Source organism: Astyanax mexicanus, chromosome 20 (genome assembly GCF_023375975.1).
Source record: "Astyanax mexicanus isolate ESR-SI-001 chromosome 20, AstMex3_surface, whole genome shotgun sequence".
Taxonomy (NCBI): domain Eukaryota; kingdom Metazoa; phylum Chordata; class Actinopteri; order Characiformes; family Acestrorhamphidae; genus Astyanax; species Astyanax mexicanus.
The window spans coordinates 4,055,755-4,073,117 of record NC_064427.1 but is presented as its reverse complement, the minus strand read 5'-3'; the positions used below and the strand labels follow the sequence as shown (position 1 = coordinate 4,073,117).

Sequence of the window (17,363 nt, the reverse complement as noted above, 5' to 3'; positions counted from 1 at the left end):
TGTGTGGTAGAGCAGATTAAAGAGAGCAGAATTGGACAGGGAGCAGAGAAACAGAAAGAATGGACATGGATGGGAACTAAGGAATTTCTAACCCTGTTTACAGAACACAGACGAAGAAATCCCTTCCATTTATTCCATCTAAAAAAAGAACATACTTGGTGTGAATAGGTCATACAAGAGAGAATAACACAGGCAATGGGATAAACGCATTACATGTGGTAAACCAACAATATTTAGCAAAGTGTGTGTGGGAGGAGGGTGCATATATATGGATGTAAACAGGTGTAATCAATATTCTGGTGATAAACTTCGTGTAGGTACTGTGTACAGAGACATGTGATCATGGGATCGTGTAAGGAAGTAACGTGAGTGTGTGGTGCATTCTGGGTAACGTAGTCCAGGGAGACCAGAGATCACAGGTAGCATTTTAATTCTGCTACCAGCATCAGGAATGAAAATTATTAGTCGTACTACTTAATATTAATATGAATGACGGCAGTGATGAGCTCACAGTGTTGCTTTACAGTCCAGCTCTTTGTTTTCAGACTCCCGCACCTCCGCCTGTCCTCACTTATTTAACGATCATGTCTTTGTTGAGTTGAATCAGATGTGTTAGAGCAGGGAGAACTCTAAAGCGTGCGGTCCCGGCGTCCCTCAGGACAGAGATGGAGAAACAGAGGACTAGACGGAGAAGATTGATGGAGGCTAACATTGCTTTTCTGCGCATGCATTTGAGGGACTCCCTTGATGTGAGGCGCATAAATCCGTCAGCCATTGGTCACGGGGGCTACGGGATCCAGCCTCTTCGGCGGGCGCGCTCGGGTCAGACGAAGGCAGCAAATGCGGAACAGATTGGTGGCGCTCTCCATCATGAGGGACGGCCGTGCCGGGAGAGGGGCGGCGGCCTCCGTTTGGAGATCACTCCGGCAGACAGCGGGAAGATGGATAGAAGCTCTCGCTTTGTCACGCCGCCCCAGACGCTAGCCTCTGTTTGTTGGTAGAGTGGTAAGAGCTTTGAAGTGAATTTGGATGGGGGGGTTAAGGGGGGGGCCAGAGCACGGCTGGGTGACGGATGAATCCGTCTCGACTCCGGGGTGAAGGCAGCAGGGTCAGATTTACTCTCGGCACCTGGAGAGAGAGCTCCGCCTGTCCTCTCGCGTCTCTCTTCATCCGGGTGAATGTGGCTGGCATTCCGCTGTCTGTTCCACACATTAAGCGAGACCGTATCTGTGCTCACTTTTCCATCTGCTGTTAACACTTTATTACATGTTTATTACAGAAGACCATGCTTGTACAGTACAGGCCAAAAGTTTGGACAATGGGTTTTCTTGACTATTGATTTTCATGACTATTTACATTGTAGATTCTCACTGAAGGCGTCAAAACTATGAATGAACACGTGGTGTGAAATAACTAAAAAAAGTTTTTATATTCTAGTTTCTTCAAAATAGCCCCCCTTTGCTCTGATTACTGCTTTGCACACTCTCAACTACTTTGGCATTCTCTCAATGAGCTTCAAGAGGTGGCCACCTGAATTCGTTTTCCAACAGTCTTGAAGGAAGGAGTTCCCAGAGGTGTTTATTAGCACTTCTTGCCTCTTTGTCTTCTTCACTCTGTGGTCCAGCTCACCCCAAACTATCTGGATTGGGTTCAGGTCCGGTGACTGTGGAGGACAGATCATTTTTTGTTAAGTACTTAAAACTCCACATGTGTTCATTCATAGTTTTGATGCTTCAGTGAGAATCTACAATGTAAATAGTCATGGAATTAAAGAAAACGCATTGAAAAAGAGAAGGTGTGTCCAAACTTTTGGCCTGTACTGTATAGCCTTTCAAGCAATCAGAGGGTAGGTTGGAAAAAAAACCACACAGTCACGAGAGTGTAACTAGGGGTGTAAATCACAAGATTCATTACGATACAATATTGTATCGCTTGTTTTAGTCAATGATACGATATAATGTTCGATATTTCAAAATAATAAATATGTCAAGATACAATTCGGTTCGATACGATCAAACTCATCAAACAGCAGGGTGCTGCCACCTATAGCTTAGGTGGAGCATAGCATGCACAGAGAGGAATCATGCAAATAATGTTAAAAAATAATATTCGCATCAGATCATTTACAGTTTGGATCGGTGCATTTATACAGATCTATATATGTATAGATGCATACATCACTAAGGGTAACAGACAGTGGGATAAATGCATTGTACGTGGTAAACCAACAATACTCTGCAATGTGTGTGTGTAAGGATGGTGTATGTATAAGGGTGTAAACAGGTGTAATCAATATTCCGGTGATTGATCAGTTCCATTGGCTGCAAAACAGCTCCAGAGCATAATGCTACCACCAACATGTTTTATAGTTTGTATAATGTTTAAAGTTAATAACCGGTGATGCTTCTGTTCATATTTTCAGACAGATTGATCACATAAACCAGCCGTGCCTAATGGGTTTAATGGAAGCTGCTGTATGTATTCTCATCTAAGCAGAAGTACAGTGGTGTGTGTGTGTGTGTGTGTGTGTCCCAGCAGTGAGTCAGGTTTCTCGCTGACCTCGCCGGTTAGTCAGCACTGATCTGAGCAGGCCGTGCTGCTCTGTTGTGTATGAGTGTATGAGCTAATAGACAGATTGGAAGTTGCTGTTTTTGCATGTGATTAAAGATGTGCTACAAACAGTGGCCTCGGGGTCGGACTGTGTGATAATCAGTAGATTCAACTTGGAGACAGCTTGCTTTTCTATATCCTCACTGATTGGTGGAAACTTCACACTAGACCTCGAGCAGTTTGGACTGTGTGTCTCTCCACTCTTCCTCCAGACTCTGCTCCCTTGATTTACTTTAAATGAAATGTAAAATTTACTGATGATCAGTGATGGTTTGGAGAGACATGTCTGTCATCTGCTGGTGTTGATCCACTGTGTTTTATTATCAAGTCTAAAGTCAGTGCAGTTTTGTTTTCCCACAAAATCTTACAGCACTTCATCTTTATGCTTCCCTCTACTGACAACAACTTTTATGGAGATGCGGATTTCATTTTCCAGCAGGACTTGGCACACTGCCCACACTGCCAAAAGTACCAATTGGTCTTATATAATGTTATCATTTTCTGAGACACAGATTTTTGGGGTTTCATTGGCTGTAAGCTTCATAATCATCAACAATAAAAACAATTAAATAAACACTTAAAATAGATCACTCTGTGTTTAATACATCTATATAATATATGAGTTTCACATATTGAGCTGTATTACTAAAATAAAGAAACTTTTCAATTGATATTTTTAAGGGGAACATGCCACAATACATGAAAACTGTGATTAAAACCAGAGTTATTCCACCAAATATTGATTATTTCTGAACTCCTAAAACTTTATGAATATATATATATATATTATTTTGCATTATTTAAGGTCTAAAAGCTCTGCACCTTTTTTGTTATTTTAGCCATTTCCCATTTTCTGCAAATAAATGCTCAAAAATATAAGGAATTTAGGAGAAATGTTGACTGTAGTTATACAAACCATGCAAAACTATGGGGAAAAACTGTCAAATGTAAATCAACATAAATGATTATCTTAATCTAGACCAGCTCATTCAAGTTCAAGTTCATAAACAGCAGGATTTTATCTAACATTACGTGTCAACACTGTTTTTACAGTTTTTCTTCAAGTACAAGAGAGCCTGGTTGTATATGAGTGTCTGTATGCATTTCGCTTAACAGTGGATGAGTGGATGAGTGGAAAAAACAACAGACTTTATATTTTAGTTTGGTTTTCTTTTTTGAGGTAATGATGGAGGGCATTAGAGATGTGTTAAGTCTGTCCCAGCAGACAATGGAGTCGTGTGTCTTCTGGAAATGTGGCTGATCACTGTGGAGACCAGTTTCAGAGGTGTGGTCAGACAGTGCTCTGCCCACAGAAGAACTTAAAAAGCTAACACGTCTGCAGGAGCTTGTTCTGTGGTGGAAGTGCCGTGTGCTAGCTGCCATGTTTAACCACAACGACTAATGGTGCATTATCCAACCCTGAGGGACTCCTCTCAGTCTGTGTCCTTCTTACTCTCTCTCTCTTCTCTCTCTTTCTTTTGTCTGTTGCTTTCACTCTTTCTCTTTTGTTATTTGTCTCCCTCCTTTCTTTAATATCTCTGTTTCTGTTTCTCATTTGTGTCCACAGTTTCACAATTTCATTGTATTTTAAATACATATTAAACTAGACTTAATTGTGGTTGAGCTACCATTATCAGCTGGTTTTATATGTAATTTGTCTACAGTTTTAAACTCTAAATAAGTGTTCATAAACAGCATGATTTTATCCAACAATATCTCTCAACAGAAGAGTATTGTAGAGTATTGGAACTTCATTATCCGGAGTGATGGAGCTCCTCCATTCAGTACCTTTATGATTATTTAGGATTGGAGGTGTCAAAACCAGTCATCACACTGAAAACCTTTAAATGAGCAAATTTCTAATGAAAATATGCATTTAAATTCTCACAAAACAGCCAGTGTAATATAGTGTAATGCCAGAATTTTACAAGAGTAGAGGCTATAGTAAGTAATTGTCTTGAAATTTGACTTATTAGTACATGGTTTATAGGTATTGCTACCTCTAGTGATAAACTCTTTTTAGAGTTAACTAACAAGCGGGAGTGGATTTATCAAATCATGCACTAAAAAAACCATGCAAAACTATGTAAGAATTGGGGAAAAAGTGTCAAATGTCGTCTTAAACAGCATGTTTTTATCCAACATTATCTCTTAACACTGTTTTTACAGTTTTTCTTCAAGTACATGGCAGCCTGGTTGTAGCATAAAGCTTCCCAGCTCTGGGAAGAGTATTGTAGAGTATTGGAACTTCCTTATCCAGAGAGATGGAACTTCTCCATTTAGTACCTTTATGATTATTTAGGATTGGAGGTGTCAAAAGCAGTCATCACACTGAAAACCTTTAAATCAGCAATGTTCTAATAGATATATGTATTTAAATTCTCACAAAACAGCCAGTGTAATATCATGTAATGCCAGAAATTTAAAAGAGTAGAGGCTGTAGTATATAATAGTCTTGTATTTTGACTTATTAGTATGCTCATAGGTTTTGTTTTTTTCTAGATAACCATGCAAAACTATGTAAGAATTGGGTAAAAAGTGTTAAATGTAATCATAAACAGCAGGATTCTATCCAACATTATCTCTCAACACTGTTTTTACAGTTTTTCTTCAAGTAATATTCAAACATAACATTATGTTCTGTAGCTGTTTTGCAGCTAGTGGAACTGATACGTTGCTCAAAGATATGGCACCTCCAGAAAGTAAATCACTGGAATACTGATCACACCTGTTCACACCCATATGTATACAGTATACCTCCAATTCTAAATTTATTCAGTAATTCGAAAGGTACCGAATGGAGGAGCTCCATCACTCTTGATAATAAAGTTCCAATACTCTACAGCCCAGTGCTGGGAAGCTTTACGTTATGATGGAGCTCCTCCATTCAGTACCTTTAGGATTATTTAGGATTGGAGGTGTCAAAACCAATCATTACGCTGAAAACCTTTAAATCAGATTTTTTTTTGTAATGGATATATGCATTTCAATTCTCTCTAAACAGCCAGTGTAATATAGTGTAATGTCTGGACAGACTCTTTGTACTTGTTTATACCCTTCACTTCTGAAGAGAAATTTAAAGCGATTCTCAGCGATTGTGAGTGATGGTCCCAGGAAATGAATAAAATAGAAACTCATCACTGTCATTTTCTCATATTGCTTTGGAAGAATCACAGAGGAATCGTATAATCTCTTTATTAGAGATTTGGGCGATATTTGAAGCTGCGTTAAGCCAATCATCGGGTGCATCTGGTGGATCTGCTTCTCAGAAAGCACTTGATCAGTCTGTGGCTTATTAAAGAAACAGGAACACAGGAAGAAAATAAGGGGTCCGTCTGTGGAAGGTGGTGGGCTAAAGCGGCTTGGTCGTGTAAGCAAGGCCCCTGCTGTGTTTATATCTCCTCAGGTCTTTAAAAGGCCTGCCTGACAGCACAGCGTTATTAATGGAGCTCTCTCCACCTCTCTCTCTTTTTTCTGAGCTCCGTCTCGGCGTGTAGCTCAGAAGCCACTGGCCCCTCTGCGCCCCCGCCACGGCCCCCGGGAGCCGGGTACAGAGTTCAGCACCCACCCCGACTCCTGCCTACACCAGCCCCAGTCATCGATCATGCTCTGAGTAAATGTAGAGAGGTGGGTTTACACTAGGGGTGAGGGGCTGTGCATGTCCTTAATGGAGGCAAATGAGAGGATAAACAGCACAGCATACTGGATGGAAATGTTTGTATATTGCTTTTAACAGTTTTAACCTCATGTACAGTCCTTGCTGCTCTTTATTCGCTTAAAAGTCTAAATAGAGAAAGAGTGTCCTTGAATTTTTAGCAGCTTCACCTCACGTCATCAAGCCTTTGGATTAATAACGAGTGCAAAAACATTTAAAATGTTATAGTCAATATAGTCTCTGATTTTGCTATTTATAGGTATAGGTAGAGGTAGGTAGGCAGGCATTTATTTGCAGAAAATGAGAAAAGGCTGAAATAACAAAAAAGATGCAGAGCTTTCAGACCTCAAAAAATTACAAATAAAACATGTTAATATTCATAAGGTTTTTAATCACAGTTTTTTTTTTTTTTTTTCATGCATCTTGGCATCATGTTCTCCTCCACCAGTCTTACACACTGCTTTTGGATAACTTTATACTGCTTCATTCCTGGTGCAAAAATTCAAGTAGTTCAGTTTGGTGGTTTGATGGCTTGTGATCATCCATCTTCCTCTTGATTATATTCCAGAGGGTTTCAATTTGGTAAAATCAAAGAAACTCATCATTTTTAGTCTCTTATTTTTTCCAGAGCTGTACAGTAAATTGTAAAGCTGTATAGTATTTGTTTTCGAGGCTAGGCCTGTCACAATAATTATATATTGTACAACTTATTGTCATTAATGCTAATCTTAATATTGCCAATTGAATTTACTTAACGAAACAAACCCATTACCATAAATGTGCTGGTATGTTGCCATGATTTTACTTTATTTAAGTTTTATTTATTAAGAATGTTCAATTTATAGTTCATTTAATATGTCTGAATATTCTCAATGATAATTACATTATTGTTTAGTGGCATAAAATGACAATAAAATTGTTAATTGCAATTATATATGCTGACCTTATCTCTTCTCATTAACTTCAAAGACTCTTAAAGTCGGAGGAAGAAAAAAATGTGTTGTTTTTTTTGTTTTTTTCTGGCAGAGTTTCTCGGCCTTCGAGATGTAGGCGCTTTTGATGCAACAGTCAAGGCCACTGCCATCTGCCCGTTTATCGTGATACCGCCTCCCGTATCAGTAAGCTGAGCAGCTTGTCAGTGTTTAACACTGCTGATGTGATAGTAGTAAGTTATTTCGTTGAATAACCGTGGTTTTTAATCACAGTTTTCATGCATCATGTTCTCCTCCACCAGTCTTACACACTGCTTTTGGATAACTTTATGCTGCTTTACTCCTGGTGCAAAAAAATTCAAGCAGTTCAGTTTGATGGTTTGATGGCTTGTGATCATCCATCTTGCTATTTATTATATTTCAGAGGGTTTAAATTTAGTAAAACCAAAGAAACTCATCATTTTTAAGTGGTCACTTATTTTTTCTTCTTCTGGCAGAGTTTCTCGGCTTTTGAGATGTAGGCGCTTTTGATGCAACAGTCAAGGCCACTGCCATCTGCCCGTTTATCGTGATACCGCCTCCCGTATCAGCCTGGTACAGAGTGTTCTTTATAACAGGACACACTGTCCATGTGCTGCCAGGCCCTGACTCACTACAACCTCATCAGCAACGCAAAACACCAACAACCTGCTCAGCTTATCGATTTATAATTGTTTGGGATATTTTTAAGTATTATTTTCAGGTAATATAAGTAGGGTAACACTGTATTTGAAGGGTACCTGCATAGGGGTATTTTAACATAGGGGCTTATTAAAGCAATTAGGGGTGGGCGATATTGGCCCTAAAATAATATCACAATATTTCATGGGATTTTTGCGATAATGATATTCTTGACGATATGACAAAACACTGAATTATAAAAAAAAAACAAAATGAAAATTACATTTTACACACTGCTTTTGGATAACTTTATGCTGCTTTACTCCTGGTGCAAAAAAAATTCAAGCAGTTCTGTTTGGTTTGATGGATTGTAATCATCCATCTTCCTCTTCATTATATTCCGGAGGTTTTTAATTTGGTAAAATCAAGAATCATCATTTTTAAGTGCTCTCTTATTAGAATGCAAATCATGTCTATTAAGTTCTATTATTATAACGCTCTTAAACTAAAGAACTGAAGTGGCAGCAGAAGTTTATAATTCACAATATCTTCATACCGCATTCAAAAGATTATGATTGCTCATTAATGTGTTATAAAGCTTCTATGCAAGATGACTTGGGTTTTTGAAAGCTCCTAAAAGATCAGGGAAAGTTTTTGAGTTTGTGAGATAGTCCAGGGCGGCCGCGTGCGTCCGTTTTCCCCTAAATCCCGCGGCGTAATGATCGATGTGTTATTGTTGCTCGCTCAGCCCAAATAAGGATGAGCATTGTGTTCCAGAGCTTTGGGAAAATGGATTTCTCTCAAATTCAGAGCGAGACACATTTCAGCGTTATGTATTTAGATGGCTGTATTTTGTTCTGCTTGCGTACACACTCTGCGTGCATGTGTGTGTGTGTGTGTGTGTGTGTGTGTGTGTGTGTGCGGGTGAGCGGGCCTGTAAATCTCAGGATGACATGGTGGCAGCTCTGTTTGTGCGCAGTGTAATAGTGAAATAAATGAGCGTGTCTGAGAGCTTGTGAGAGGCAGTGGATCAATGTTGGCTTAGTTTCAGCTGTGCCATCTGATTTATGTCCTACAATAAGTGAGTGTGAATAGTAGTCTGGGATATGCTTGTGGCCTGGAGAGACTCCTTGCAGACACACACACACACACACACACACACACACACACATGCAGGGCTGATATTCGGATCAATCTGTAACTTCGCTGTCATTGACCTCAACTCCGCTGAGAGTTGTTTGGCCACTGGCTGAGTCTATTTAAATGTAACATCTATCAGAAACTCAGTGCTAGAGGTCCGGGACTCCAGAGCCAGAGGTTGAGTAGCGGCGTTTTCACACTAGCACTATTTGGTTCGGTTAAAAAGGGCTCTGGTTTGTTTGTACCCTTAATGCGGTTTGATTGAGCAGGTGTGAAAACAGTAATCGCACTCGGATGTGGTTCTGAAACGTTTCGCTTGTGGTGAGAACGTGATCCTGTCTCCATCTGACCCAGCTATCGAATATACTCCTTTTTATTTGAGATAACTGCTGTTAAGACGCATGGACAAATGCTATTTCTGCTGCTCCATGCTGTTTACACACTAAGAGCACAGTATGTGCAGTGTTCACTGCTTCACGTCCTGTTCGAAAAAAAAAAAAAAAAAAGCACTGTGTTCAAAAGTGCATTGGCTAAATTTTTGCGTTCTGCGCTAAAGTAGCTTCACACTGCACAGATATATGCGCTAGAAAACACATAATCTTCTCACTATATTTACTTTGCATGCTCACGCTACACCCTACTCTACACATGCGCTACACACATGCATTTAGTATACGAGTCTCCTAAAGGAACAGTGTATACATTACTAAATACTGGCTGTTGCATACAGTATTTTCCCCAGGCCATTTAAATGATCATCCCCCCATTGTGAGCATGTGTACAATATACAAAAAGTTCCTGTGTTTTATATATTTTATGCAAATTAAGTTCTAAATAAGTAATTAAGTTCAGAAATCCTTACAAGTATATAGTAGTATTTTAATTTATATTAGATACCACTAATATCAATATAATTGCATTTTACATTTCTTACATTCATTCTTTTATTCTTTTCCATTGAATTATACAACAGTTAGTTCCGATCTCACAATCTGATTGGTTGAGAAGTGTTCTAACCATGCTGATATTTGTTATAACAGCATGGCCTCCGTTGCCGAGTAACAGCATATACACACATTTTTCATCATCTCCAGCAGCAGAATTAGCTTAGCACAGGCTAGCGCCTAGCCAAGGCATGCTCACCCGCAGCTCACAGCACTGGCTCATCAATCCATCAGTCACCTCAGCCTCTGATAGTCTGATAGCAGGAACTGTAGACAGCCAGGCTAGGCTAAGCTAAGCTAAGCTAAACTAATGCTAAGCTAAAGCAAGCTTCGCTAACCTAACCACAGTCCTACAGGCGCAGCTAGGCTGCCAGCTAGCTAACCAGCATCACCCAGAAAACAGGCAGAAATGCCCACGCTCCTAACTTTTACCAACCACCTAAACTTTCGCTGCTTTTTGCTTATTTCTAATTTTGATTTGAGGCTAACGTTCATGGTGTTAGCCTGTATAAACCATACATAATATAAACCAACCCTGATTATCTACGGCATTCACCTTCAGCTCTATGTGCCTATATGACCCAATCACAGCTGTGAAGTTTTTCGCAATAACACACTCTCCCTCTCTCGTATATTGTTGCTTAAATATCCACTATAAAATTGTCTTAAATGTCTTAGGAAGAACAAGTGTGATTAATCACGTAAGCAGTTAATCACATAATATTGTTGTGATTAATCTGATTCAATCTTTTTAATCGCTTGACACCACTATTGCACTATTAACGAATGCATTTTCCCACATTAGCATTAGCTTAGCATTGCTACATTTTCTTCAGCTTTCATAAAAACGAGTTCTCACCTCTCTGTTAGTGCATTATTAACTTCCTCTCATATTCAGAGTGTAAAGCTGTCTCGTGCAGAGGGCCGGGCGTGCTGGAAATGGGGTTTTGATAGTAATGCACACCAGCAAATCTTTTCACGTTTCCTCTCTCCTCTTCTGTTATTTTACTGCGAGCGGAGTGAAGTTGAGTAGACTCAAGGTAACACTCAGCCGGGCCCATTAAAGTGCTTCTCTCTGTGGACACAATCATTTGTAGGCCCTAAAACTCTGTGCAGCTGCTGCGTGCTCAGTTCTGCAGGAAACCAGCCGAGGAATAGAATACTGCCTGTGTTGATCTTACGGGTTATATGATTAGCTTGTGAAGAATATTTATATACTGCTGTATAGTGAATTAGAGATACGCTTTATTGTTGAAACATCATATTACTGCATATTGATATTGTTATATAGAGTATAGAGCATATCAGAATGATTGTAAATGTATCACTGAATAAAAACAAACAAACAAAAAAAAAACTCTCTTAAAAACTACTGTAAGAAGTGAAAACTGAAGGATTTGCCGAGAACCTGGCAACCCCCAAACTAAACATCATTGTAAATCTGTGGATATACCATATACACAGACTTCCATATGCAATACAATAGATAACACCCATCTACACAGTAGCTGAGCAGCTAACCGGAACACGCTGGGCTAAATATTGATGTTTAAAAATGAAATATTGAATAATTTCAATTTTATTGATCTATGGATGGTCATGTGAAAACAGCACTGTAACCCCCCCGCCTGATTTATCCATATCGTTACAACCTAACACCAAAAGTCTCTGGATCTTTATCTGAATCTGTTTCCTTTTTTCCTCTCTGCAGCGAACGTGTTGGACACCATGCTGTTGAGGAATTCTGGGAAGGTGACGATGGACAGTCGGAAGGAGGACAGTGGGAGCTCAGTGCTTGTGGTGCCGGAGAGGATGTTGTGGTGCCATTGCTACCATCACTGTCCAGAGGATTCCACTAATAACACCTGCAGGTGAGATCCACACCCAATACTACTGTACCAGTACCAGCAATAGTGATTGCTGATTGGCTAATCTGCCTACTATATACTAATACTGTATATATACTAATCTAAACAATACAAAGGGTCCAATCGTACACACTGCACAATCTTACACCCCTTCAACAGCCTATTTGCATGCTTTGCGCCTGAGTTTAGGAATAAATCTAGACTGATATTTGTGGTGGTCTGGAAGTTAGGTGTGTCCAGGTAAATTCCTGGCTATTTCTATCTTGACATTGGGAAATACAGGTGCGCCACTGATTCATTAAAACCCTGACAATAGTCAACAGTCAGCCACCCAATCCTATCTTAATCATGCAGAAACAGGGGTGCGCATGGCACTTCAGAGCACAAATCCAGCTTTAACATCAACAATAAACAGAATAAAGAATAAAATAACATTGCTGTTCCCTTAAATGAGCTGCTGGCGTATCTTCACAGCGTGAACAAGCAGCTCAGTATCTGTCTCTGCTGAGATGCACAAAAGAGCCGCACTGTTAAGATACGAACGCGCCAAAGTCAGAGCTCACCTGCCTCTTAAAGGAAATGATTACTGGCACACTGATTGGTTTATTTTATGTTATGCGTGTTTTTTGTGCTCTCATGATACCAAAAACACACTGACACGCCCTAAATCCAGCAGCACAACAATGCGCACATGACCAGTGAGCCATAGGTCCCCAAAAATTAACCATCTTAACTGTTTTCACTAACTTGTCACTACTGAATGCAGGATTTAAACAAATGGTATTAGCCTTTAACAGCCCTTCACTGTTATGAATGTTATAATCTGCAGGACGGACGGCTACTGCTTTACCATGGTGGAGGAGGAAGATGGAGGCCCTCCCATGCTCACCTCCGGCTGTCTGGGGCTGGTGGGCTCAGAGTTCCAGTGCAGGGTGAGAGAAATGACACTTCTACTTCCTTCATTCAGGGTTTTATATCACAGTGAATGACAACATGTTTGTGGGCAGCCTTTTCCCTGAATACTTTTGGAATAAGTTGGGGAGCTGGGGTAGAGGTGGGGTGGTGATCATCCAACACCCTGACCTCACTAATGATCTTTTCACAATCAGATTGTAATCAGATCCTCACAGCAATGCTCAAAAATGTAGCTTAAAAAATGAAAGCTTAACCCTGGACAGTAGAGACAGTACAGCATTAATTCAACAAATGCAGGATCACGCTTTTTAATTAAAAATAAATGAGCAGGTAGCTCATCAATCCATCAGTTTCTGAAACTGTCTAGTTTCTGTGTTATAGGCTGTATGAACAAGCATCTTTTTCTGAGCTGCAGTAACCTTGAGTTTCCCGGCCAAATATTTTTGTAGCATTGTCCGCTTACAGTTAAATGTGGCATTAAGTATGGTTTATAATACATATGACTTTCCACAGAATTACTTTTCTTCTTTGAATGAGCTACAAGATTAGCTATCCAGATTAAGTTCATGCAAGAGCACAAAATAATCTGGTTATATATGACTTCTGCAGGTAAACAGCTGAGTATCTGTTGATATTTTGTTTGCAAACATTCAATGCATCCGTGTTGTTCTGCAGGACACAGGGAACTCTCGTCTGAGGAGGGTACTAGAGTGCTGCACAGATCAGGACTACTGCAACAGAGACCTCCACCCAACCCTGCCTCCACTCAACACCCCTAGTAAGACTCCTCATTCTCTCTTACTCATTCAGTAGAAAGATACAGGGCTTGTTTGAGCATTTGCTGGACAGTAGAAACAGTTATTCCAACAAAAACAGGACAAACTTTTTTTTATTTAAGAAAGAAACACAATAAATGGCTATAAATACGTACTTGTGTCCATGTAGTGTCCATACTTCTCCTCAGGAATGCAACACCAGCACATGTTATTCAGGGCCTGTGTGCTGGTGTGTGTCAGTGTTCATGTGATGTGTGTTCACGCTCCTAATAAGGCTTTTTTTATCCTCTCCCATCCATCGAATAAGGAGTCACAGTCATAATCACCAGCCCAGCCTAGGCTAAACATCGCTGAGCATGCTGAGTATGCAGTAGTAGCTCTTACAGTAGTTATAAAAGCTATTTTTCTTCTGTAATAGGGCTGCTGGTTTTAGTTAATTTTAGTTATTTATTGTATTATTTATTAACTAAATTATTACTTAGTTTGATTACTTTGATTTACTTTATCTTTGAAAAGCTAACTTTATTTCAGCAATTCAGTAAAAAAAAAAAAAAACTAATATATTATATAGATGTATTACACACAGAGTGATCTATTTTAAGCCTTTATTTCTTTTATTGTTGATGATTATTTATGGCTTAAAGCCAATGAAAACCCTAAAAAATCAGTGTCTCAGAAAATTAGAATATTAGATATATAAGACCAACTGGTACTTTTAGCATTGTGTGCAGTGTGCCAAGTCCTGCTGGAAAATGAAATCCACATCTCCTTTAAAAGTTGTCAGCAGAGGGAAGCTCTATAAGATGAAGTGCTGTAAGATTTTCCGCAACTTTGGACTAAATTTGGTTAAATAATGAGCTTACCAAACAAATTATGTTTTCCAATAATTAGTGCAATTCAGTAATTAAATTCAGTAAATCCACAACCGTGCCCAAATTTGTGCTTCTGCCTATTTTTTTAAAAAAGAATTATTGCACACTTTCCTATAGTGTGCTATCCTATAAACTTATTTATTTATTTATTTATTTTTTCTAAAATAAAGGAAACTTATAAAAATGATCAGGGGTGCTCGAACTTTTTGATAACACTTTTTGTATATCACACTATATGAAGTCATAACTGCTGTATTGTGATATATATCCTATCACAGTGGGCGTCACTGAGAGGAGCACTGGTATCCAGATCAGGGCTGATGGTGTGTGACAGGTTAAAGCGCTACAAACCGCAGGTTTTGGGCTGGTCTGAGTGTGGAGCCGGGCGGTGAGGGTGGAGGTGGAGGTGGGGGTGGAGGGAGGGTGGGTGGTGGTGAAGCAGAGCTGGCGGCCTTCGCTTGTTCTCTCACTCTCTAATGAAAAGGACAGCCGGACCCACGGGAGCGCTTGGGTTTCAAACCTCAGCACCAAGCAGCTATCTGTCCATCTGTCACACTGCGAGACGGCCCGCCTCTCACACTCGGCCGGTGTGTGTGTGTGTGTGTGTGTGTGTGGGAGCAGGAGGGTGTAGTGTTTCTGTAACGATGACACTGTAGACACGGAGACAAATTAATTACTCTGTTAGAAAATACAACTTCCTTTCTTAACCCGGCAGTCTCTCACGCGCAGCCCCTCGGCCTCGCGGCGGTGCCGACGGGCGAGACGTACCGGGGACCCTGGGTGTCACACCGCGTTAGTCTGAGCTCGTCTGCTGGTGTGTGTCAGTGCGTGTCGGTGTGTGTGGTTTGGAATGTGTTGGAGTGTGTTTGTGAGGAGATAGCAGTGTGTGCTGCAGGTGTGTGTGTGTGTGTGTGTGTGTGTGTGTGTGTGGATCAGGCAGGAGCTTGGCAGTAAGGTTAGAGTCCCAGAGAGAACAGCACAGCCCTGGGCTTTCACTGGTGTCGTCAATCAGCAACCTGATCAGAGCGCAGCAGGAAGGGGATGTGATCGATCACGACTCAGTTTCCCCTCCGCGCTCGACACACACACACACACACACACACAGAGAGACACGGCAGGGAGTAGAAACAGAGAAGAATATGACAGAACAATACTGATAAACACTGATGTCCCATTCTGAAGCCGCAGTCATCAGTGTGTAGTTAGTCCCCTTTAAGAGAGAGAGAGAGAGAGAGAGAGAGAGAGCGAGAGCAGCTCAGCTCTAAAGCAATTGAGGGAATAAAAACAGAGAAGAATATAAAGGAACACTACTGATAAACACTGCATGGATTCTAAACCCATAGTCATCAGTGTGTAGTCGGTCCCCTTTCAGAAAGAGAGAGAGAGAGAGAGAGAGAGAGCTGAAACAACTGAGGGAATCGAACCAGAAACGGAGAACAATATGACAGAACAATACTGATAAACACTGATTTCCCATTCCATAGTCATCAGTGTGTAGTCGGTCCCCTTTCAGAAAGAGAGAGAGAGAGAGAGAGAGAGAGAGAGAGAGAGAGAGAGCTGAAACAACTGAGGGAATCGAACCAGAAACGGAGAACAATATGACAGAACAATACTGATAAACACTGATTTCCCATTCCATAGTCATCAGTGTGTAGTCGGTCCCCTTTCAGTTCTAACATCAAGTGTGAATTTCTGCAGTTATTGATCAGCAGTGTGTTCAACACTTTTCCTTACTATTGTAGGGGCTTGATTTTACACACCTGCTGCAATAGTTTAGACTGAATAAAACAGATGAATTCAGTGATTAGGAAGTGTGCTCTGGTATTGCTGTCTATATATTGTACTGTATATTAAATACAATAGAACAATAAAACATAAATCAATACTGAGTACAACAGAATTTATACAAAAAAAAAAAACTATTTCAGATCAAATCTATTTAATATGCTTGAATAGATTGTGTTAATACAATATGGACTTTAATAGAATATATTTGTTTTTATTATATGAGAATTAAACAATATAAACAATATATATATATATATTACAGAAGATAATGGTCTGATTGTCTCTGTTCTCTGCAGAGTATGTGGACAGCAGCATCCACCACATGGCCCTGTTCATCTCAGTGTCAGTGTGCAGCATCGTCCTCCTCCTCCTCATCATCTTCTGCTACTTCAGGTAAAAACGCCTCACTCACGACCAGAGAGATCATTTCTGTGTTTAATCTCTCGAAAACTATGAGATAAAAATTGAATAAATGGATTTGAAATGTGTTATGGACTAGATTAGGCATATATATTTACATTATATATATATATATATATACACATGCTGGCTGAGGAAAATCATCCAGGAGAAATCTGGAATCTCTACAGATTGTTTCTTCACAGGATATAACATATTTATAGTTAAAAATGAGAATTCATTGTTACATTTTACTGTATTTATGTTTATTTGCACCTGTTTAAATCATATGTGGTGCTTTTTTTCAAGTAAAATCACTCATATCGCTGAGATAAATGTATTAGTTTAATTTGCTTTAGTGCCTAAAACTTTTGCACAGTACTGTATATATTTATATAATGTTTATATATATATGTTGTCCTGTAGGTATAAGCGTCAGGAGCTGCGGCCCCGCTACAGTATGGGTCTGGAACAGGATGAGACGTACATCCCGCCCGGAGAGTCTCTGAAGGACCTGATAGAGCAGTCTCAGAGCTCCGGCAGCGGATCAGGACTCCCCCTACTGGTGAGATTATACCACTACACTGCAGCCCACTGCTCTGCTCCCTCTATCATATATAGCTGTCCTCTGCTTTCCTGCTGTGTTTAGGTATGGATGCTTTCTCTCCTGTGAACATGATGTAATAAGAGAGAGAGAAAGGGATAGAGAGATAGAGGAGAGAGAGTGAGAGAGAGAGAGAGAGAGAGAGGTGTCATCCTGCCTGCAGTAAAAGCTGTTAATTGAGTTTAATGCAGTGAATTTAC

General features: G+C 40.0%; 1 protein-coding gene across 4 annotated transcripts in view; it reads left to right on the top strand.

The window, feature by feature from the left end:
- bmpr1bb (bone morphogenetic protein receptor, type IBb) overlaps positions 1-17,363 on the top strand; it is a 138,468-nt gene that overhangs the window by 112,738 nt on the left and 8,367 nt on the right. For all 4 annotated transcript variants that reach the window (XM_022680903.2, XM_022680902.2, XM_022680901.2 and 1 more), the window contains 5 exons: positions 11,653-11,812; positions 12,639-12,741; positions 13,400-13,502; positions 16,457-16,553; positions 16,986-17,124. In XM_022680903.2, the coding sequence (XP_022536624.2) occupies positions 11,653-11,812; positions 12,639-12,741; positions 13,400-13,502; positions 16,457-16,553; positions 16,986-17,124 (602 nt within the window). The remainder of the gene's footprint in view (positions 1-11,652; positions 11,813-12,638; positions 12,742-13,399; positions 13,503-16,456; positions 16,554-16,985; positions 17,125-17,363) is intronic.